Source organism: Sciurus carolinensis, chromosome 4, assembly GCF_902686445.1.
Source record: "Sciurus carolinensis chromosome 4, mSciCar1.2, whole genome shotgun sequence".
NCBI lineage: Eukaryota > Metazoa > Chordata > Mammalia > Rodentia > Sciuridae > Sciurus > Sciurus carolinensis.
Window position 1 is genome coordinate 105,049,309 of NC_062216.1, and position 23,033 is coordinate 105,072,341.

The following is a 23,033-nucleotide window of genomic DNA, read 5'->3' on the forward strand; positions in this document are numbered from 1 at the left end:
CCATCGGTGGCCATCATCTGAGTAAATTAGGAGGGGGTTGAGGGAAAGGCCAGAAGGAAGGCCTGTGCAGCCACAAGGAGAGAATTCTCACTGTTGGCACAATGATGCCCGCGGGAACCCTTTCGGCAAAAATGGAAAACGTAGAAGTAAACAAGCTTCCACAGCGTCTGTGTTCCTTTTCAGTAACCTGAGTGGTGTGAAGGCACAGGTGCTCAACAACGGTGAGGATGTGCAAACTAATGAATAAAAGCCTTTCATTTTATTTCCATAGGTGTACGGTTTCTGGCAAATGAGTTCCCAGAGATTGTTTTCTTAAAGAGTTCTCCTACGTCAATCAGCTGAGGGGTAGTGCTGAGGAGGGGCAGGATGATAGTCCATCCAGCAGAAGAGTCTGCCTGACAAAATTAGCAAGGGGCTTGTTATAGGGAAATATGATGCATCCTGTCCACAATGGTGGTCCCCAGAGGTCACAAATTTATCCAGAGTACACGAAAACCTCTTGCTATTCTCTCAATAGGGAATTTTCCCCCAAATCTCTCCTGAAGCAATTTTCATTTTCAGTGCATTTGTACAGGTCTAGGAGTTAACTATGTTTACTTTCATAGAAAGCAACAATTCCTTTTATTTGTACAAAACTCATCTCCAGGGCCATGGTTGCTTTGCCCATAGACTGTGAACCCTTACTGGACCTGAGTTAGTCTGCTCAACCCAAGCTGAGGTGTACTGTCTCCATTCATGCATTTTTACAGTAAAACTCACATCCCCTCCAGGAATGTCCTCACAGCCAGAGGAAGGACTTAGAATATAGAATCAATCATAATTTTTGAGATATGAATATTTTGCTTTTCACAATTTTACAGATTATTTCCAAATTCACCCATATCTGAAATTCACCACATGATTGCAACACACGCATTTGATTGGAAACACTAAGACTTCATTCTTTGTATTTTTCTGGGCACAATGTCTCAAAATTTGTATGTTGTTAAGCAGACATTTTCTGAGTTAATATATGTCAAAAAACAGGCTAGGATTGAGGGTACAGAGAAATGAGCATGACACCATTCCTGTGACACATTTTCATGAAAGTCATAGGCTAATGGTCATCTAATCCGGTACAACCACATGACCTCTTCTTTTTATTTTTATTTTCACAAAGTGATCTACCAAGTACTACCTGTACTTGTCGTATTGAATTACTTCTGAAAGGAACAGCCTCCCACTTAGGAAGTTAGCAATGACAAGAGAGGCACTTTGAGAAGCTTTATCAATTTGCTTTTAAGTCTTAAGAAGGTACTTTACTAACTCAATTACTATTAATTCATAAATTAGTAAGTAAATATCTTCAGTTTACTAAATGGTCTGTTCATGACATAAATACTTAATGTGGTTTTTAGTGATCCCTCAATTACCTAGGGAGAGACCGCAAGAGGTGCTATCTCAGTGAGCCCTGTTTTCACTACTTTGTCAAGATAAGAGAACTTTGGATAAGGCCAAGAAGATTGACAGAAAACTGTATTATTTATCCAAAATTTGTCTTCTTCAAGGCTGTGGTTTCCCGCTGTCGCATGATGGATACTGAAGAGCTTTGTGGAGCATGACTCTAATGCATCTGCACTGGTTGTCTGGCCAAGTAGTGTCAAATCCCAGGGGGACGAGGTGCCCACAGCACAGCTCAATCATAGTGCTCACTGGCAATTGTGCTGAGTAAAGGATTAAAAAATAGAGTTATCTGGCATGGTGGTCCCTGTAACTCCAAAGGCTGAGGTAGGAGATTCCAAGTTCAAAACCAGCCTCAGCAACTTAGCATGCCCTTGACTCAAAATAAAAATAAAAAAAATTAAAAAGGCTGGAGACATAGCTTAGTAGCAAGGACCCCTGTGTTTAATGCCAATAACATACATGTGCACACAAACACAAACACACACACACACACACACACACACTCTCATAGTTGTATATTTGAATCATAAATGATTCATTATATGGTAGAAATATCAGCACTTTATTGCCTTTTTCCTTACTTATAAAAATAGCACTTCCCCCAAATTGTTGTCATTTGCTGTGTTAAGTGAGGGTGATATTTAATGAAGAATCCTTTTAAAATTAACTGTCCCAGAATTCTATAAACTCCCACAAAGTAAAAGATAAAATTTCCATTATAATATCATTTTGACAATCAGTAAGATTCATTAAAGCACAAAATACAAGAAAGTGGTAATCCCACCAACACCATGCAGTGATTTCTCATTAAAGAAGACAGTGAGATATTTCAACAAGGAGATTAATAGGAATAACGTATGGATTCTTAGTCTACCTCCTTGCTGATTTACATCATGCTGTGTAGTTGAAACAACGGGGGAAATGCAAAACTCTCATGTGATTAATGTGGAAACACTGAACCTCTTGTCACTGTTGATCATATATGCACAACAACACACTTGGGAAAATGGCTTCAGAAGAAGCACTTTCTATTATCTCTTTTTTGTGTCTGTATCCTTTCCATGTGGGTCATTTCAGGGACTCAAATTAATTTTTTATGGTAAACAGCATTTCTCAGAATATACATTTTTTTTTTTTAAAGGAACCCTTTCTCCATCTGAAAACTGTGTGTTCCATCTGTTTTGCTCTAATGGTGAGATTTTTCTGGCCCATCATAAAACATTAAGGTTTAGGCAATGTTTATTTCACAGACTCATCAAAGAGACTTTTCAGGCTAGGAAGAAACCTGAAGGATTATACAGCTCAACTCCCTCACTTCATAGACAAGAGCACAGAGATTGTGCTGCCCTGCCTGACTTTGCCTTCTGGTTTACCGCATCTCGAAGGGCAAAATAATTTTTTTAAAGAGGAGAAAGCATTACCAAGGTAACAAAATGCTGTGTGAGAAAATGGAAAGATGGATGATAGAGGTAAAGATGAATATCCTTCCTCTGTGCAAATAGATAAATGGACCAGAGGTTATATCAGGTGCTTGGAAACAAACAAAAATAAAAAGGACCATTCCTTCTGCCCTTTTAAACAGCTTCAAGTTTCAACTGAGTGGCCATGACAGTGGGTGGAGGGACTGACCCATCCACAGAAAAATAAAAGGAATTAGGATGTTAGTATGCAGCCTGCCTCTCTCCCATCTCTCATCTCTCCCCTCTGCACTTGGCCTCTCAACTCTGGGGAACGCTACCCCTTGCTGTGTAGTCTCAAAATCTGTATACGTAAAAGGACTCTTCTCAGGTCCAGAGCTAGTGTAAGATGTAGACAACCTATCAATTGCTAAGGATTTTTCAGATGTTAAATATGCTGATTTAAAGAAGCATATTTACATGTAGTTACAGTCTGGATCCTCTTGGATTTCTGGTTCTAGTTGACCTACCTATAGATGTCAACACTCAGAAAGACATGCTAATTTATACAAAAGGAAACCTTGATCACCTCAATGATATATCTTTGTTACAACCCTTATACACCTTTCTTTCACTCTATTCTCTCACCAAGATTTCCCATTATCTGGACTGAGGAAGCAAAAGAAAGGAACTGGAGAAATAATACCACCCTAAATTCCGGGTAAACTTAATATATTTCAGATATATAACCTCTTATTTTATTCTTACCAAAAAAGAATCTTTTGAGTAGTTACACTGGTATTAGTCTTCATTTCACAGAATAAAAAATTGGACTCTACCTGGAGGTAATAAATAGCAGGATTTGGAGGAAGAAGGTAAAATCATAGAACTGCAAGCCATCTCATTTAGTTTCCTCAATTTGAAAATAGAATAACTGCGGTGAAATGAGGCTAAACAGGTAACCTGGGGTCATATTACTGAAGTTTGGTGTTGGGACGGGACCTGCATCTGCTTATTCCCCCACTGAACTCTATCTCACAGATCAGTAAGGATGTGTGGGAGCAAGGGGATGATATCCATTAATTGAAGTTAGGCAACACAGTTTTAATTTGCTTCTCCTCTACCCCATCTAAATATTCAGACTTGAGGGCATGTGAGAAATAAATTGATATTTCATGTGGAAATTAAGTGGCCAGACTGATCCAGCAGTATTCAACTGGTAGAAAAGCAATTAAAAACTATAGAGAAAAGCTTCGCACCTTCTCTGTGTTTTTTCTTGGTTTAGTCAGTGCCCATCACTTCCACTTTGATTCTGTGATTTTATTGTTATTTTTTTCCTTTGCCCATGAACACACGGAGCATCTTCTCCCTACTAGGAAAGTATCCTTTGCCAAGCTCTATGAGTGTTCTTCTGTCCTCTGATTCTGGAATATTGCTATCTCCAGTTTATGATATCCCATTAACTTTAGTAACAGGAAACCCTTTATGAGGGATTATCCATTTTGTGATTTTATTTTTAAAAGACCTAAAAAGGAGGGGGATCTCTGTGAGTTAAGAATATGGCAAACAGTCATACAAACTCAAGGATCTCTTACCTCTACTATTTTTTAAAATATTTTTGTTGTAGATAGACACAATACCTTTTATTTATTTATTTTTTTATGTGGTGCTGAGAATTGAACCCAGTGCCTCACACGTGCTAGGCAAGTACTCTACCACTGAGCTACAACCCAGTCCCTTACCTCTATTATTTAATCTGGTTTTGATAACACATGTAGTTGTTTTTTTTTTTTTTTTTTTTTGGCGATTCTGGGGATCAAACCCAGGGCCCTGTGCATGTAAGGCAAGCACTTTACCAACTGAGCTATCTCCCCAGCCCACACATGTAATTTATAGCAAGAGAATAGATATGAATCTCCTACAGCAGAGAAGAACCCAAAGCCCCTCTTCAACTTTGTTTGTTGAGGAAACTACACATTAGTGCCTCCTTAATACCAGATAAGTGATAAGCTTGTGTTTCAGTGGATAGAGCACTTGCCTACTATATAGGAGGCCCTAAATTCAATCCCCAGCACCACAAATAAGCAACCTCTGTGCTTGATACGAGGAGAGAATCTCTGAACTTTTTCACTTCACCTGTCTATCCCTCTCCTGCCTTTCTTTTCCTCTAATAGTCTCTAGTCTTTTCCTTCTCTCTCCTGTCGACTCTTCTCTTCTATATCACCTCATCCTTTTCAGTATGATATTCTATTTGAAGCACAAAAAAAGCATAAACTAAAAAGAAAAAGAAAAAAAACCCCTAAATTTAGTGTTCTCTGTCCTGTTTTTCCTTCAAGGACTTAATGAATTGGTACTTCCTCCAAAATTCTAAAAACTGAGAAATTACTCCTCCATTTTTATTTCATGTTCTCAACATCTACAGCATTTGTTGTTTGTATTACTCATTTGGTACCTCTCAAATGTGGCCTCTTATTGTTATGTGTTGATGTCTTTGTCCTTTCCCCTAACTAGACGATGAATTCCTCTGGAAAGCAGAAATATATGCCTTTGCCATCTACCAACGTGTCCTGCACAGAGTGATTATGAGCACAATAAACATTTAGTGTTGATGGTCACCCTTGTGTTTGATTTTTTTTTCCACACTCAAACTAGAAATAACTTAGAACAGTGAGAATATTGTTTTCAGACATGATAAAATATTTATAACATTTGGCACTAAGTTCAAGTTACTCCTTAGAATTTCAAAACTAGAACAGGCACATACTAAGAACCTACCATAAAACAAAACAAGAAAAGAAGTAGTAACTTAAAATGTCCAATGCTATTATCTTCAAATAAAAAGAAAATAATTTGACTATAATATCTAAAATTATAACTGAAACTTCTAGGATCTCTTACATGTATCACCCAATTTGCTACAACAAAACAACAAAGTAGGCATTGCTATATTATTATGATACATTTGATGCTGTAAAATTTGTAATGAAGTATTACAAATGTTATAATGGATTCTAGTATCACTTGGAAGTTTCTCTACATTTTTTCCATTTGCAGATGTAAAGATACCACTCAATAATGTCTTACTAAATAACATCTTGTTTATATATTATTTTTAAAACTGCAAAGAAATCATAGTAGTTATATCCTCTCTAAATCATGTCTTTTAAAGTAGTTCATTAGTTTTGGTTATAGTCGTGATGAATTCATTCCATCCATTGATAATTTGATGCAATTATTTTAAAAGTCTTGAAACGAATGCTCAAGGATTATTGATTTGAATCACATCAACTAATGGTTTAATCAACAGGTTACCTACAACGGCAATGTGAATTCAATTGATATACTACTGTGCTTGCATTACAAAATGATTTATTTCTTGCCCAAATATAATTATAAAACTGCAAGAGCTGTTCAATCATACATTGGACTTTCTAAGAATTTCATTAGAACTTTGTTTTTCCACATTAATTAAAATGTACTAGAAAGTAACCTACATGGAACCAAATTTGAGTATAGCTGTGGTGCCCACAAAACAAGGACTTAATCTTGTTACTATAAATATCCTAAGTTACTGGCTTAGGAATCTACAGTTAAGTTTTTCATGTGTCTAGAATAAATTTAGTAAGTTTTCTTTGCCAATTCACTTTATGCCAGCATAGCACTGTCAAAAATTTAATTGTTAACAGGTTTAAAATATGAACAATCTATCCTATTAATACCATTATCTTCATTTTATTGTAGAAAACCCTTTGCGATTTTGTGGGTCTTTGATTAATGCAGTATTTCTTTTTAAATGCAGGTAAATGGTTTAACTATGGAATTATATTTCTCGTCTTGATTTTGGATCTTAATATGTGGAAGAACCAAATATTTTATAAACCTCATGAATATGGGCAGTATATTGGCCCAGGGCAGAAGATATATACAGTGAAAGACTCAGAAAGCTTAAAGGATTTGAACAGAACCAAGCTGTCCTGGGAATGGAGGGCCAATCATACTAACCCTCAGACTAATAAAACATATGTTGAGGGAGACATGTTCTTGCACAGCAGATTCATAGGGGCTAGCCTTGATGTCAAGTGTCTGGCCTTTGTTCCAAGTTTAATAGCTTTTGTGTGGTTTGGATTCTTCATTTGGTTCTTTGGACGGTTTTTGAAAAATGAGCAAGGCATGGAGAATCAAGACAAAACTTACACTCGCATGAAAAGAAAATCCCCATCAGAACACAGCAAAGACATGGGAATCACACGAGAAAATACCCAGGTCTCAGTGGAAGACCCACTGAACGACCCTCCTTTGGTTTGCATCAGGTCTGACTTCAACGAAATTATTTACAAGTCCTCCCACATGACATCCGAAAACTTGAGCTCCCACCTGAATGAATCCACCAGTGCAACAGAAGCTGATCAAGACCCAACGACTTCTAAAAGTACCCCTACGAACTAGGTTCACTTATGTGGAGATAGCACAAAAAGTAACCTTGAGTGTAACTTTAAAAGGTTAGTCTTTCCTTTTGTAAATGTAAGGTTTACGTAGTGCTAGGTAAAGAATACGAACAATGCCACAAAGGTGCTCAACATGCTTTTTCTAGGACTCATTGTTTTCTATTTGTATTATGATACATGTGCCTACTATATATTTAACAGTCCTCTAGAGATTGCTTTTCACAATTGCACAAGCTATGTACTGACTTTCCAGCATAGTAGATTAGCCAATTACCCATGTATCTGATGTTCAACCATAGTGGTGCCTTGAGACATTAAACTGTTTTTAACTGTACCAGAAATGAAGTGTGGAACAGTTCTCTAACCTGGATTTTTTTTTTTTATACAACTATTTTGATTTACACTTGATGTCTGAGCAGGAAACAGATATTGCCAAGGTGTGGTTCAGGAAGGATCTCTTGGTTATCTCTTCAGCAGCAGATTTGGTGACTTTGACACCTGCACTGCAGAGAAGCATAGTGATCACCTTTTATATTGTATTGGCTGTCTGCCAAATACAAATACAGATGCAAAATTCAGTAAGACGAGAACTGTAATCCAATGTGGGTCACTACTCATGAAATGTGACTTTCTCCAACCAGTAATTACAATTAGGTGATAATACCTAATTATGTTTTCCTAATTAAAGATAAATTGCTACTTGATTAAAAATCCTGCCCTTTACCTTTGGGAACAAAGGTTAAGAGGTGCAGTTGGGTGAACTCTCAAACTCATTGGCATTTACACAAAGCCCCAGACAACCAAGGAATTGAATTTGTAATCATGTGGAGGCTGCACAGTTCACCATCTACAATATTTGGACATTTTTGTGTAAATATGGTTCTGGACAGTGAAAATTGAAAAGTATGCCAACCCTGAGCAAGTGAACTGCTCTACAGTGGAATCTTGTGTGATGGAAAAAACTGTACAAGGAGGAAAATATTTAGTGTCTTCCATGTGTGTGCGTTTTTTGGTTTTGGTTTCATTTTTTAAAGAACTAAACATCGCATATTAATAAATAAGAATTATTCATCATAATTAAGTGATGCAGTCTTTTGTTTATAGATTGAATGGTATCTTGACTTAACAAGAGCCCATTTTAATGGGTTTTTAAAGCTCTATGCAAGGCAAGTTAAGGAATGGAACACTACTAACTTGCTTTTAATTTTATTCCATAAATCGTGGTTACATGTTTCTTGAGGGGCTAAGGGGAGATCATTTTTAGGACAAAATTATTTTCCTGTCACATACAGACATAGCTGCATTTTGTCTTTATGATTTTTTAAATCTCTCTTGTTTTGATCTATCTGCTTTTAAGCTTGCACATGCTGAATTTAGCATGCATAATAGACTATGCATTTATCTGTCACTTGAGAGCCAGCTTTAATAAACATCCTTCTACAATTGTTTATTAAGCAGTTGGAACCATGCCCCTGCTGTTTCTTTTACCTTTAAGCTATGCATGATGTACTTAGAATCATAAATATCTCTGGCACTGAAAATGCAGAGATCAAGTTCACTAGAGTAATTGTTGACCATGCTGTCCAAAGAAATGTGATCCCTGACATGTGGCAATGTTAGCCATTACCAAATTTATACAGCCTAGAACATTCAACTTAGCTCTGGGACAAGTAAATAATACCATCTGGGGCCATATTTTTATTTATCCTGAGAGTCATTTTCTTGTAGGATGAAAACAGGAAGTTGATTTAGAAAGTAGGCATGTATTGCCAGTGCATTCCTTATGAATATATTATTTGAGAATTTTTGCATGAGTATTAAGGGGAAAGTTGAATGAGAAGATCTAATTAGCAGATGTAAGATGGAAAAAATAACAACTGTCCTGCACCATGCTTATGTGTTTCCAGTAACTGGCTTGAGAAGCTGACTATATCAACAGCTATGAAAATATGTATCTAAAGTTTCCATAAATTTAGCAACATTTGGAATAATTTCCAGAGATAGAATTTTAATACATTTAAGATTTGAACCTTTTAAATCTTCCACTACTCTATTATATATACTGGTAATGACCTTTTATATCTACTAATGGCTCCCTTTTCTTCTTTTGCTATATCTTTTTAGATATTATATTTATACCAAGTAAAGATCATAAAATTAAATAAAATCAAAGTTAAAATTAAACTTTTAATTCATATTTAGTCCCAAATCCTGTGCCATATACCAATAAACTATGACTCTGCCCAGTTTTTGAACTATTAAGAGTATTTTTAAAAAACCTTGTAGCAAACATAGAAGGTAAAGAGTTAAAAAAAAGGATTAAAAATAACTCTAACCACTGATTCTAAAAACATAACAAATATGATATCTTAACTGGAGAAATACTTAAGGACTATAAACAATTATATATCTACTGTTCAGTAATTACTATATTTTCTTCCATGCAGTGCAGAATTTTCACTAATTTGACATAATTTCAGTATCCTGCATTTATAGAGTACTTCATTTGTAGTTTAAATGGAAAATTAAATAAACACTATGAATTTATGCCTGATAATATACACTGAGACATAAATCTCATCACCACATGCCCATCTGTATTATATAACCATATTTAGTTACCACGTTTTCTCCCTTATGGTAGCTACTTATCAGGTTATCTTGTCTTTCACACATCTAAGACTTCCAGTGATTCTTATTAGAAATGTTAAGAATTGTTTCTTCTTCATTTAACTCAAGTCAAACAGGCATAAAGTCTCCTTTAATTCTTGCAGCTTTAGATTTTATAACCTATAGTGTGCAGAAGCACTACTAGTGGGCAGTGCAATGAGAAGAAGTTCAACACAGACACCCAAATGCAAAAGTAGGAGTCTACCATATATCACCACTACACTCCATAAGCAATTCCGTTATATTACTTGGCTGCCCTTTGGGTCAGCAATGTGACCCAATATGAAGCATGAAAAAGACAGTGCTAATAAATCACTTTTAGCTATGCCTATGACTGATAGCCCATAATGCCAACTGGATTATCTGACAGTCAGCTAAGACCTCTGGACCCCACCACTGCTTATCATCTATCTCTCCTCACTCAGAACTGATCCCTATTTTAAACTCCAACTCTTGGTTATGCAACTGCACCTTGAATATGGTGCTTACAGTGATTTTTCCGAGACTGTGTCTTCGCTCACTTCTTTGTGTGGCCCGATTTCCTTCAGTTTTGTCCCTCAGAACCCAAGGCTGTCTTATTAGCCAGTCACACATACAAGAAAGTAAGAAAAAATCAGTTCTTCAGAAGATTATCCGGCACTTTTCTTATTTTTCCCAATACCGCTATTTTGACTTAATACATTTTTGTATGCAAAGGGTTATGATTAATGGGAACCAATATGGATAAAAGAATCAAGCTCATAAATACTTGTCTAACTACCTTTAGGCTAGACTAGCACTGTATTATCATTTGAACAACTAGAGAAATTTAGATGTAGTGCTTGTAACTCACCAATCACTCCACAATAACTGGAAAAAGAGGTAAAAGAGGTGGATATTTATGATGGAAAGGGGTTAGTAGACAGATGGCAGAGGATCAGTCCAGGTGGTTGCAATGAAACCTTAGAAATAAGAATGGCAATTGACTGTGAACAAGCTTCAAAACTGTAGAGAGGGGATCAAGGGCTTTGCAAAAGGAAAAGGAACATCCAGTTCTGATGAGTTCAATACTCCTGTGGGTTAGGTGGAGAACTCAAAAAGATATGTTCTGTTGAGGAGATTACAGAAAAAGCTGGTTGACCAGTTGGATATTCTCTTAAATCTACAAGCATTGAACTCATTCTGTCTACCCAAGTTAGCATGGTGAGACCTGGGAAAGGAGAAGTAGCAACTGTGGAGCAAACCCCAAAGGTAGAGAAAGGAAGTGAACAACATAAAAGAAAGACAAAACTAACACTCACTTCAGGAAGACTGGAACATTCTTGATGGAAAACATAGGGGCAAAGTCTGTTTGTAAGCAATTGTCCCCATTTAAAATTTACATCTTCCTAACAAAAGTATTATTCAGGGGCTTTGCGATAGAGATTCTGAAAAATGTTAGTGGAAAACAAAATTGAAAAGTAATTATTACTAATTTAGTATGTGTAAAATACTCCTGATAATATTTTAATCTTGGGTAAAGAATCAATGATTTTGCTTTGGTGAATATATGAAATATGGATAATATATCTCACAGATTTATTTCCTACCTCTAACCTCCAGTGTTTCATAAGGTCTTACATGCTTAACAACAAATAGTCATTCTACTGGACCTCTTAAGTACTTAACCCATGTGCCTGTAATCTCAGCAGCTCAAGAAGTTGAGGCAGAAGGAGTGTGAGTTGAAAATAGCCTAGGCAATATAGCGAGACCCTGTCTTAAAATGAGAAATAAAAGTGGGGGGCTGGAGATGTAGTTCAGTGGTAAACAACCTAGGGTTCAATCCCAAGTACTGCAAAAAAATAAATAAATCTTACCTATATAACTGAGAACTCTAAAATATAAAATAAAGAATTACAGTAACTAAACCAATTCATGGGTGCTCCTTGCCGTATTATATTTATTACTCTATCCAGACCTTTGCTCAATCCTCAAATTGATAATACCATTCTGAATATTTTCTATGTGCACATAAATAGCCTACTTAATCCTCATATTAATCCTTGGAGGTAAGTATGATTAATTTCACTCTACAGATTTTGAACCTGAGCACAAACAAGTTTATTGATTTGTCCAAGCTTACAAAGTTGGACAAATGCAAAGCTAAGATTCGAACTCAGGTTTGTTTGGTCCTCTTAACCTTCTAACTTTCCACTACAACCATTCATAAATATCCATCAAAACCAGCATATTTCAAACAAGATCTTCACTGAATCACATAGGGAATAGTTGTAAAAACACAAGTTACTTATTTCTAGCAATTCTTATCACTCAAGATCCTAAGTTACATATTTTTAAATAAATTTATACTGCTGCCTGGATGCAATTTACAAGTTAAATCATATGATTGAAACAGATAAAGTTGAATTAAATGGCAGATGCAGTCACTTCATTGCCAAGTATCTTGATTTAAGGTACATTTACAACACCACAACATAGATTGGTCCTGAAGCAATTTCTAACCTTGGGATTGGCTGTGTGTGTGTGTGTGTGTGTGCGTGTGTGTGTGTGTGTGTGATTAAACTTTCTTGGGGAAGGTGAGAAGATAGAACTCTGCATGTTTTAGACACCCCCTGCCTCATAAATGACAAAGGAGAAATAGGTAGTTATGAAATTCAAATGAGAAAAATAATACTGGCTAATGGAAAGTTCTAGGAAGCATAATTTGAATATAGGTCCTGAAATAAATATTTTGAAGTGACCATTCAAAACTGACTTTTTTTTTTTCTCAAACCTTACTATTTTAAAACATCTTTGGCAAGATGAACAAACTGTATCTTCACAGGATAAGCACTGGCCATGAAGATGTGTACCTTGAACACTATGAGTCTTATTATTATCATCCCAGAGTGGGAGAACCTCTCTGGGTTTTGAAGGGGACTAAATAAGACTATGAACATGGAAATTTTCTGTGAGCTGCAGTGAGTCATACCAGTGTGAGGTAAATATCACAAGTGGGCTCCACTCCCCTCCAGCATCTTGCTTTCAACAGCACCCACTGAGCTTGCCTTCTCTAGCAGTTCCAAGTCGATGTTGCCATTGAACAGAGCTAAGCCATTTGCTCCCAATTTTCTATCTCTTGGTCATTGTTTTGAACTCTACAAGCTGCAGAATAATCCCTTTTCCCTTTTAACAGAAGTTCAGATCCCTTAGTTTAACACAAGTGGATATGTTGTCCAAAATAAATGGCTATAATCCTTTGGAGCTGCTGGGCCAAACTAATTCTTTGATGTTTCCTAAGGCTCTGGAGATCTACATTAGTTTCCTCCTTTATGATTGCTTCTTATCACGATTTTCTCATCATGTCAGTAATCCACCACCTTTTATAAATCCAAAAGTGAAAGTGCTTGTGCCTTTAGCATTTAGACAGAGCTGACACATACACCTGAGCCTCAGGCCTTCCAGGATCATGCACTTTTGGATGCTGTCCAGGTAACCATTTCTGAAACAGGATGTCACCCCAGCCTTGCCCTTTTAGAAAGAACTCACCTTACCATCCAGTGGAATAAAGGCAATACTGTGTACAAACCATGGTGTGTTGTAGAATAATGTTCTAAAAGAGTCATGATTTTCCATTCAGGTTATAGATTTACTTGCCTTGAATGCAGTATTTCATCTGTATAGTCCAGTTGACTTCAACCTAATCACACTAGAAAAGATCTACTTTAAAAATAGTCATTCCTGACAGAAATAAAATGTTATAAGAAAAGAAAAAGAACAATGGCCAAGTCAGGAAAGACAACTCTGACAATTATTATTCAGATTTGGTAACCATGAAATTACTATAAAATTGCCTTTGAACAAGTTATAATGCTCTTGAATTTGAGGAGCAATATTTAGAGCTTCAAATACCATTCACATATCCAAATGGTTTCCAGAATGAATAGATTTTGTTAGTTTGGTATCTCCCACAGTTGGTCCACTCTCACACCCCCTATCACCATTACTAATCTCCTCCTCTTTTCCTAGGATAACTGTAATTGATCTCCCTGACTCACACTTCATCAATAGTACAATCCGTTCTCCACACTTCTATTAGAACAATCTTTCCAAAATGATTGTAAATACGTTCCTATCACTTCATTCTTTTAGTGGCCAATATTTCTCATCAGTGGTTTTTCATAGTATTGTGTACAACTCCAAACATTCCAGTGTCTTAACACAATAAAAATCCATTTCTTGCTCATACTGAAGTTGTGCATTCCCTAGGTAACCTTCTACTCAGTGACTCAAGGACTGGGACATTTCCAGATAGCTCCTTGACTCTCTTGGGTCTTAGAGTCATCCAAATACCCAGCTGACTGATTAGGAAGGAGAGAAGGTGAGGAAGATCCTGTAGGAAATTCCAGGAACAGATATGGAAGTGGTTTACATCACTTTTTTTTTTTTTTGGACATTCCATCTAGCTGATTTCTGACTCAATTATGAGGTCAGGTATCAGGGAATTCTAGGAAATGCCATTCATCTACACAAAGAACAGGGAACAGGTCTGAGTAGTTTCTAGTCATGAAGCATTTACAAAATAAACTCAGACATGTTTGATGCCTAGAAGTTCCAATTCGGTGGATTTGGGAATGGACCCGAGTTATTAAATTATTATAGGTGATTTTCTTACAAATATTATTTTGAGAATCACTAATAAAAGGGGGGTCTAGTCATTCAGGCATGTTGAATATTGACAGCTCTCCTAATGAACCACTGTACTGCTTTTGCTCAGTGTCTTCTGTTGAGATTCCCTTTTTTCACACTGACCACTATCGTCACTTTTATTAAGTTATCCTTCACCTTCCAAGTATGATTGAGTGCCCCTTCACTGCATTCCTATGTGACCTAACTTATCTATTATGGTACCTTTAGCACTTTCTTCTATATATTTACAATCTATATCTCATTTTAGATTATACACCATTTGATCCTGTCTATAATGATTACCTGGAATCGGGCAGGGGTTACGCATCACTTTAATCATAGTTTTTGACTCAATGAAATTTGAATGGATAACTATGTATTGAATGAAGTAATATACCTAGAATTGACTCATTTAGGCCGATAATATTCTCAAATTATCTGATCTTCTCCCTGAGAGTTCTTGTAAGGGTGTAGACTTTGCCAATCAAGCTCTTTAGGTTAGGTTGGGAGGCAAGGTCATTTTTACATTTGATATGGGGAAGAGGGTAAGGTCTAGAAAATTTTTTAAAATCCAATTGAAAGAGAGTATCACTATGAAGCCAGAAAAAGACATATAAAGTAAGGGAGACTTAAGGTAGGTACTAAGAGTCCAATCAGGGAAAAGTATTAGATATGGCTTTATAAAGAGCTGCTAACCAGAGAGGGCAGCTGGGAGCCCACTGATCTCAATTCTGAGACAGGAGGGCTATATCCTTATTTCTACTGATGTGTGAGTTCACTCTGATTGGTTGATTAGGCAGTTCTGTGATGACTGATTGTGTGTCCTGAGATGCCTTCTAGGAGTACAGCTCCATAGTTTTTAGTGACTCTGTAGGGAAGACTGGACAGAGTAAAGTTGTGAAAATACAGCAGTTTTTCAGCTTTTACATGTTGTTCTCTGAAAGCCAAAACTAAAAAATAAACACCAGTCAGAAGTTCTAAAACCCAAATGAACTGATTATAGCTGCACTCTTATAACTTGTATTTCAAAATTCCTTACAAGACTATTTACATGCTGAAAACATCAATTATTCCTCCCATTTGAAATATGTGGTTCTTGTAATCAATTGCTTTGAGTCAATGTTTAGAATTATTCATGAAAGAGTTATATTTTAATGGTATTTGATGAGAACCAGCAGCAGCCTCCATTAATTTGATTAGATTTGTAGGGGCTGGAAGAGAAACCTGGCACACAGCCCTAAGTGAATCAATAGTGCAGGGTCCAAGTGTGAGCATCCAAGCCAGCCTGCCAGCCTGGATCCTGCAGAGTGCTGACTGTGAGAGGGCGAAATACCAGGGAAGGCCGGTCTCATGTCCTCTCTTTCTGCCCTTTAGCATTTTATCATCAGTCACCTCTTAACTCAAGGTAGTGAATGCAGAGATATTTTCCTGTGTGTCCCTCCCCCAACCCACTTATTGTTGTCCCTTCAGGAGAACAGACAGGGCTGAGATGATTTATCTTTTAAAGAAACCTAAGTGCTTAAATATGTGTCATAGCTCAAGCCTGAAAAGAGGAAAATAAATCTGACATTGAGGAAACAGCAACCAGGGCCAAGGGCCCAATTTTCCTGCAGAGTGCTTTTATTTGAGAGGGTCAGGGAGTAGATGTCTAAGAGGGCAGAATAAGCTTTATATCCAGGAGACCCCATAAGGGAGAAGGTGTGTCACCTTCAACACTGCCAAGGCGCTATCATGGTTCCAGAGAAATCTGACCAGTTTTAAGCAGAAATCATCCCTGAAAGAGGCCAAAGGAGGGCACAGGGACAACCCACCACTGACGGATTGACCAGTTTGTACTTTGTGACCAGTCACTGGCACCCAATCAGCTTTAGGGCAGCATACAGGTAGAACTGGACTACAGATGAGGGGCCAGGGTAGATGAGTCCTCCCCACCAGCCACACCCTATGGGGGAAGATAATACCTCAGTGTCCCCCAAACAAGAGTAAATGACTTGTGAGAACAGACCTCGTTGATGAGGATGGGGCTCCTGGGACACTGCTGGACTTTGGTAGGAGTTAGTGCCGAACATAGCTGAATCCACAAATGTAGGGACATTACTGAACATATGCACACGCAAATACACACTCGAAGAACTGAAATAATACCAGAATTACTAAGGCAGAAAAGATTATATTTACTTTTACTAGAGACTACTTCAAAAATACAGGAAGATAGAAGTAATGAGTAGTACATTTATCAGTGTTCTGGCACCATTACAAAATACCTGAGATAAATGACACATTCTTGTTTTTTTTTTTTTTTTTGGAATCTCCATACTGCTTCCCAGAGTGGTCGCACTAAATTACAGTCCTATTGACAATGTATGAGTGTACCCTTTTCCCCACACCTCACCAACATTTATTGTTACTTGTATTCTTGATTATTGTCATTCTGGTTGGAGTGCAGTAAAATCTCAGTGTAGTTTAATTTGTATTTCTCTAATTGTTAGAGATGTTGAACAGTTTTTCACATGTTTGTTGACCATTCAGTATTTCTTCTTTTGAAGAAGTATGTTTAATTCCTTTGTCAATTTTTTATTTATTTATTTTTTTTGGTGTAAAGTTTTTTGAGTTATTTGTATATCCTAGAAATTAACACCTTATCTGAGGTGTTGGTGGTAAAGAACCACCATTTGACTCAGTTATCCCACTCCTCGGTATCCAAAGGAGTTAAAAATCAGCTTATTATAGTTACGTAGCCACATCAATGTTTTTAGCACCAAATTCACAATAGCTAAGCTATGGAACCAACCAAGATGCCCATCAACATAAGATAGGATAAGAAATTGTGGTATATATAAACAAAGGAATATTAGTCAGTCATAAAGAAGTATGACTTCATGATAGTTGCCAGTAAATAGATGGATCTGGAGAATATTATGATATGTGAAATAGCAAATCCCCCAAAAAACCAAAGTCAAATGTCTTCTCTGCTTTGTGGATGCTAACCCCAAATAAGGGTTGGGGAGGGAAAGAATAGAAGTTCAGTGGATAAGACGAAGGGGGCTGAGGGAGATAAGAACAGGAATGACAGTGGAATGAATCTGACAACTTTCCTATGCACATAGTCACATATGTACCACAGTGAATCTCACCATCATGTGCACCCACAAGACTGTGATCATAATTAGAATAAGTTGTATTCCATGCTTGTATAAATATATCAAAACATTCTACTGTCATGTATAACTAAAAAGAACAAATTTTAAAAAGGTTTGTTTTGTCTCAAGTTTTCGGAAGTGCTAATCCAAGATCAAGAGACCCATTGCTTTGGACCTTTGATGGGGAGCCCAGTGCCAATAGCAGGGAGCACCTGGTGGAGCTGAAATGCTCACCGACCTCAGGGCCAGGGAGCAAAGAGAGAAATAGGAGTGGGTGGGGTTCCACAATCCCCTTCAAGGGCATGCACTCAGTGACCTAAGGCCTCCCAATAGACCCTATCTCTTCAAAGTTTTATCCCCTCCCAATAGCACCAACCTGGAGACCAAGCATTTAACACAAGTCAAAACTATAGCAGGCAATATTTCTTATAACTGCATTAGGGGATTATCTGTGTAGTTCTCTCTCTAGTTTTTGTAAGACTCACTGCTGTATCTCCGGTGTCTCTCTTGAATATGCTGACATGGGGAGGTGGGCAGGTGACAGGTTATGTTTGACCATGTTGAGAAATTTGCATTTTCTTATAAGTATAGTGGGAAATCCCTGAAGAATTTTAAGTAGGAATGGTATCCTCAGATATAGCATGTTTAAAAATTACACTGACAAAGAATGGATGTTGAAACCCATTCAATATTAAAAAAGAAAAAAAAAAAGGAAAAAAGAGTGAATTAATTTTGACTTCAGTGTTCTAGGTCCTTTCTCCACAATTGAATGAAATTATTCACCACCTGCTTATGTGAAGATATCACACCAAACTTTTCCCAGGGATTCTAATTTAGTGTGCTCATGGCAGGCAGCCCTGAAATGGTGACAGATGATTTGGCCACCCAGTTAAAGGACTCCAAAAGAAGCTCTTGTAACTCAGGTCTTTGTGAAAACTAAAGGATTACCTTCAAATATTTCAACACATATAATGAAGTGAAATATGTATTGAAGTTCAAAAGTTAACCTAAGCAAGACATTAGGACATAAAGAGACAGATGAGTTGAAATTTCTATATTCAGATGACATGTGTGAAAGTAGAAAAGTCATCATGGTGTCTCTGCTCTATCTATGGTTTGTTCTCTTTTTAAAAAACAATCTCAGTTCTGTAAGTAATTTTCATGAAACAGCAACCATACCATTTAAAGACATCTTAATGACTGGTAATAGATGAGGAGATCCCTTACCAAAAACTAGCTGCCAGTTGCAGAGGAAGTAGTCAGTGGGAAACTTCCAGCTGCCAGCATCTTCCAGCTGCCTGCCTCAGTTGCTGACAGCCACTTTTTCCAGGGGCATAACCTTCCCGGAGCCACACACAATCTGTAATGGAGCTATGACACAGTCAGAAGAGCAACTGGATGATCAAGCTCCAAAGGAGATCCCAAACATAACACCACTTGCCAAAGACAAAAGAATGCACTGGTAGGAGGAGCAACAATATCACAAGTAGTCAACCATGCTTAACCTAATAGTAGTTCTAATCACAGCTGCTGTGCCAGATGTAGTGTCTTTGCTAGAAGAATGATAGTCCCCTTCGAAGCCTGGAACTGATGGTCAGAAAGGCTGTGACAGACTTGACTTAAAACAATTGGCACTATAAGACCCTGAAACAGTAGAGATGTGGTCAGTTCATTAAATAACAGAATCCAGGATGTCACAGCTATTGTAATTTCTGCCAATATAAGTGACTTCCAAAGGTTTGATCTATGGCAAATGAACCAGATATGTTTTTAGAAAAAAAAAAAATGGGCATTTGACTAGAGTACTAATAAGCCTGTCCTAGCAAAAGAAACCAAGTCCAAAGGACACAGAGGCTAAAGATAGTCATTCTAACAAGTCATAATCTTTGTGCTGTTTCTAGACCTTGAGTCAACTTAACACCCAGAGTCCTCTGACCAAAGAGAGAACCAGGTTTCCATGAAGAAGTGTCCTAAAACACCACAGTACACATTGTGGTAATCATTCTCCTAGTCCTGCTCCCAGATGGACCTATGGCCACATATTGAGATAAGTGTGCATGAAGAAAGGAGAATATAGAAATATTTTGAAAACTATTAAACATGGGGTCTGAATTGACAGCGATTTCTGGACTCTCAAAGTATCATAATAGACCCTTGTTATATGGGGAAACATTTGGGGTGTAGATTATAAATAAACTCCCGATCAAAATCTGGCTTGCAGTAAGTTAATTGGACCCAAGGACCTGCCCCCTGCTCATTTATTTCATCTCAGAATGTGCATCTGGGACCGACACGCTTGGCAGGTGAAATAACCTCTACATTTTGTCCTTGGTTGTCAGAGTTAAGAGCTATCTTGAAGGGAAAAACTAAGTAGGAGTCTCTGAAACTGACCGTCTATGCAGGTTAAAAAAAAAAAAGAAGAGAAAAAAGAAAGAAAAAAAGTAAGTAAAACCTACATATTTCACTGGGTGTGGAAGAAGAAATTAATGCCATTCTTGAAGCTCTCTAGTTGGAGGAATGGTCATCCTTCTTGTATCTCTGTTTAATTCACTTCTTTGACCTCTGCAAATATTGTATAAATGCTGGAGGAAGTAGACTACCACAAATTCAACTGAAATGCAGTTCCAAATTCAGTATCTTTGCTAGAACAAATTAATGTCCTCAGGCATGTGGTATGCAACCACTGATTTATCAAATACATTCTTTCCTATCTTAATCAGAAAAAATATCAGAAACTCTTGGCCTTTACAAGGAGCCAAGAAAAATATATTTATAGTGTTATCCAAGAATAACTCTACTGCTTCAGTCATAACATAGTCCAAAGAAATCTGGACCATCTGGGCATCCTACAGAAATTCACATAGATCCCTTTCACCAATGATGATATGTTATGGGGAGATCAGCATGAGGTAGATATCACACAGAAGGACTTGGTAATAGATATGAATCCCATAGGGTAGGAGATGGGCCCTGAGAAAATTCGGGGATTGGACATAGTCATAAAATTTTTAGGGTCCTACTGATCAGGAACTTGCTGAAATCTCCTCCAAATTAGTGTATCTTGCACTTGTTAGCACATGTACATGTATACACACACACACACACACACACACACACACACAGAAAGAACAATGCCTAGTAGACTACATTTTACATGTAGAAACACTGTTACAGTAGTATACCAGACAATGGGAAAGACTTCCAGGTTTAAGTGGGTTTAGGTCTGATACAGAAGAAAATTATGTAGCAACTCCAAAATTCATGGCAAGAAAATCTGGCAATATTTGGGCCATAAGATCACTAGACCCAAGTATGTTGGAAATCGTCAGTGGCAAGAAAAGGAGCCAAATAGGATGGGTATCATGCACAAGAGAAAGGCCACAACACCGACCTCTGAGTTTCTGAAAAAAGGCCATACCATCTGGAGTTGAGAATTATTTTTTAAAAAATCAGCTCCAGACAGAGCACTGGTGCTCAGGAGACACAGGGAAACACCATGTTACACCCAGGGTTATACGATTCAATTGCCCATTACAGGCTAGGGCTATCACACTCAGGCACCAGGTTGGGCTGGAGCAGCAATGGTTGATTAAAAGATGGAAGTGGCATAATAGTATGAAAAACAAGCAGGACATCAGAGCTCAAGGAAGCTGCATGAACAGGTAGGTCAGAGGACCTATGGCATCCCGCTCTATGACAATAGCCTTCCTCCCTCAAACATACCTAAGAGCATATAAATGTGGGACTCTAAATTTCCAACTAATGGAAAGGAAAAAAAAATCCAAGTGTGGTTTATGTATGTCTTGGTTTAGAATATGGGTGCTCCCTGAAAATGGACAGCAATTCTACCATGGCTCCTTCAAGGCTGGCTTTGAATGACACTGAGAGAAATAGTCTTCTCAATGATCAGTGCCTTGGCTGGATAACCTACTCACATACTTTGTGTGGAAAGAAAAGTTACCAAAGATTAGAGAATATATATAAACTTACGGGTCAGAGTAAGTGACCTAGCTGACGAGTTGGGGTCATGTAAGAACATAAGTGAGTGATCACAAAATGTGATCTTTGTATCATATATTCATCACACACACACACACACACACACACACACACACACACACACACACACACACGATCATCATGGAAGGGGAATTAAACAACCAAGAAACAAAATGACTCAGCTGTAGATGTCAGCTTCTGTCATGGACACCTCAGTGAAAAAGACGTGTGATTAGATTGCCTTTGTTTTCTAAGCTCTTGTGTTCTCATGAAAATGATGAGGCTGATTCATTGTAGAAAAAAAAAATAGTGTTAACTATGAACAAACTAGAAAAGGTAAGCTGAACTGTCAGCCTCTCTCTGAAGAAACCAGTCATCCAAAGAAAACATGTCACGTTGTGAAAGATTTTTTTGTCTGTCATAATCCAGAGAGATTTTTCAGCAAAATCAGTTAATTTGTGCTCGTTAAGACAGCAAAAACAATCTGTCAATCTGACCCTCTCCACTGTCTTTCTGTGGGCCTTGGGGCTGTTCATAAGCTATGGGGAGACCTGGCTGCCTGACAGCTGATTAGAATACTCCAACGAGATGCTGCTATGAATAGGAATTTTCAAATAAGTGTAGTGAACTCTTTCCTCATTCTGCATAGGTGTTCAAAGACCTTCTAAGAATACTGGGATGTTTTCTTAAAGATTGGGTTAATTAAGGAATATCAGATCAGATGTCTTCTTGCATCCCAAGGACATGTTTATTCCAGAATTTTGGGATCCAAAAGCAAAATACAGAAGATTAGAAAGGAACAAAGACAGTGGCTCATTGATGCAGCCAGTCCTAGCTTTACTGTACTATTAATAACATTGCTCTTGTTGAACAGATGCAGAGATAACTGGTAATCCATGACAGGTGGGAATTCATTTATTCTAGAATCAAGGGCTGAAACGGTAGAGGTAGAGGGTGTTCATTACTTAGGAAAGTTGTCTATCAATGCCTCTTCTGGTGTGGTCAGTCTATCTTTGTAATCAGAAAAACAGGCCATTGGTGCTTCCATGGGAGGCGGTCTGATACTGAATTTTCTCCACTGGTATATGAGGGAGAACTCACCAGGGTATGCTTTCTGGAGTTTTCTTTTTCAAGTGGTGTGGTTCAGACTTTTTATTTTGTGTTGAAAACAAAACAAAACAAAAAATCCACACCTAACAGCAGTCACTGAACTAAAACAAAGCAATGAGTGGCATATATACTTTGTCGTTCCAAGAATCTTTAAACACAAATGCTTGTGCAAACACAAGAGT

The 23,033-nt window shown here is 37.5% G+C and overlaps 1 protein-coding gene across 4 annotated transcripts in view; it reads left to right on the plus strand.

The window, feature by feature from the left end:
• The window catches only part of Tmem117 (transmembrane protein 117), a 476,419-nt gene extending 468,066 nt beyond the window's left edge, over nucleotides 1–8,353 (plus strand). For all 4 annotated transcript variants that reach the window (XM_047551639.1, XM_047551640.1, XM_047551642.1 and 1 more), the window contains one exon: nucleotides 6,640–8,353. In XM_047551639.1, coding sequence (XP_047407595.1) covers nucleotides 6,640–7,286 — 647 coding nt within the window. In that variant the 3' untranslated portion in view covers nucleotides 7,287–8,353. The remainder of the gene's footprint in view (nucleotides 1–6,639) is intronic.
• Nucleotides 8,354–23,033: the final 14,680 nt, after the last annotated feature.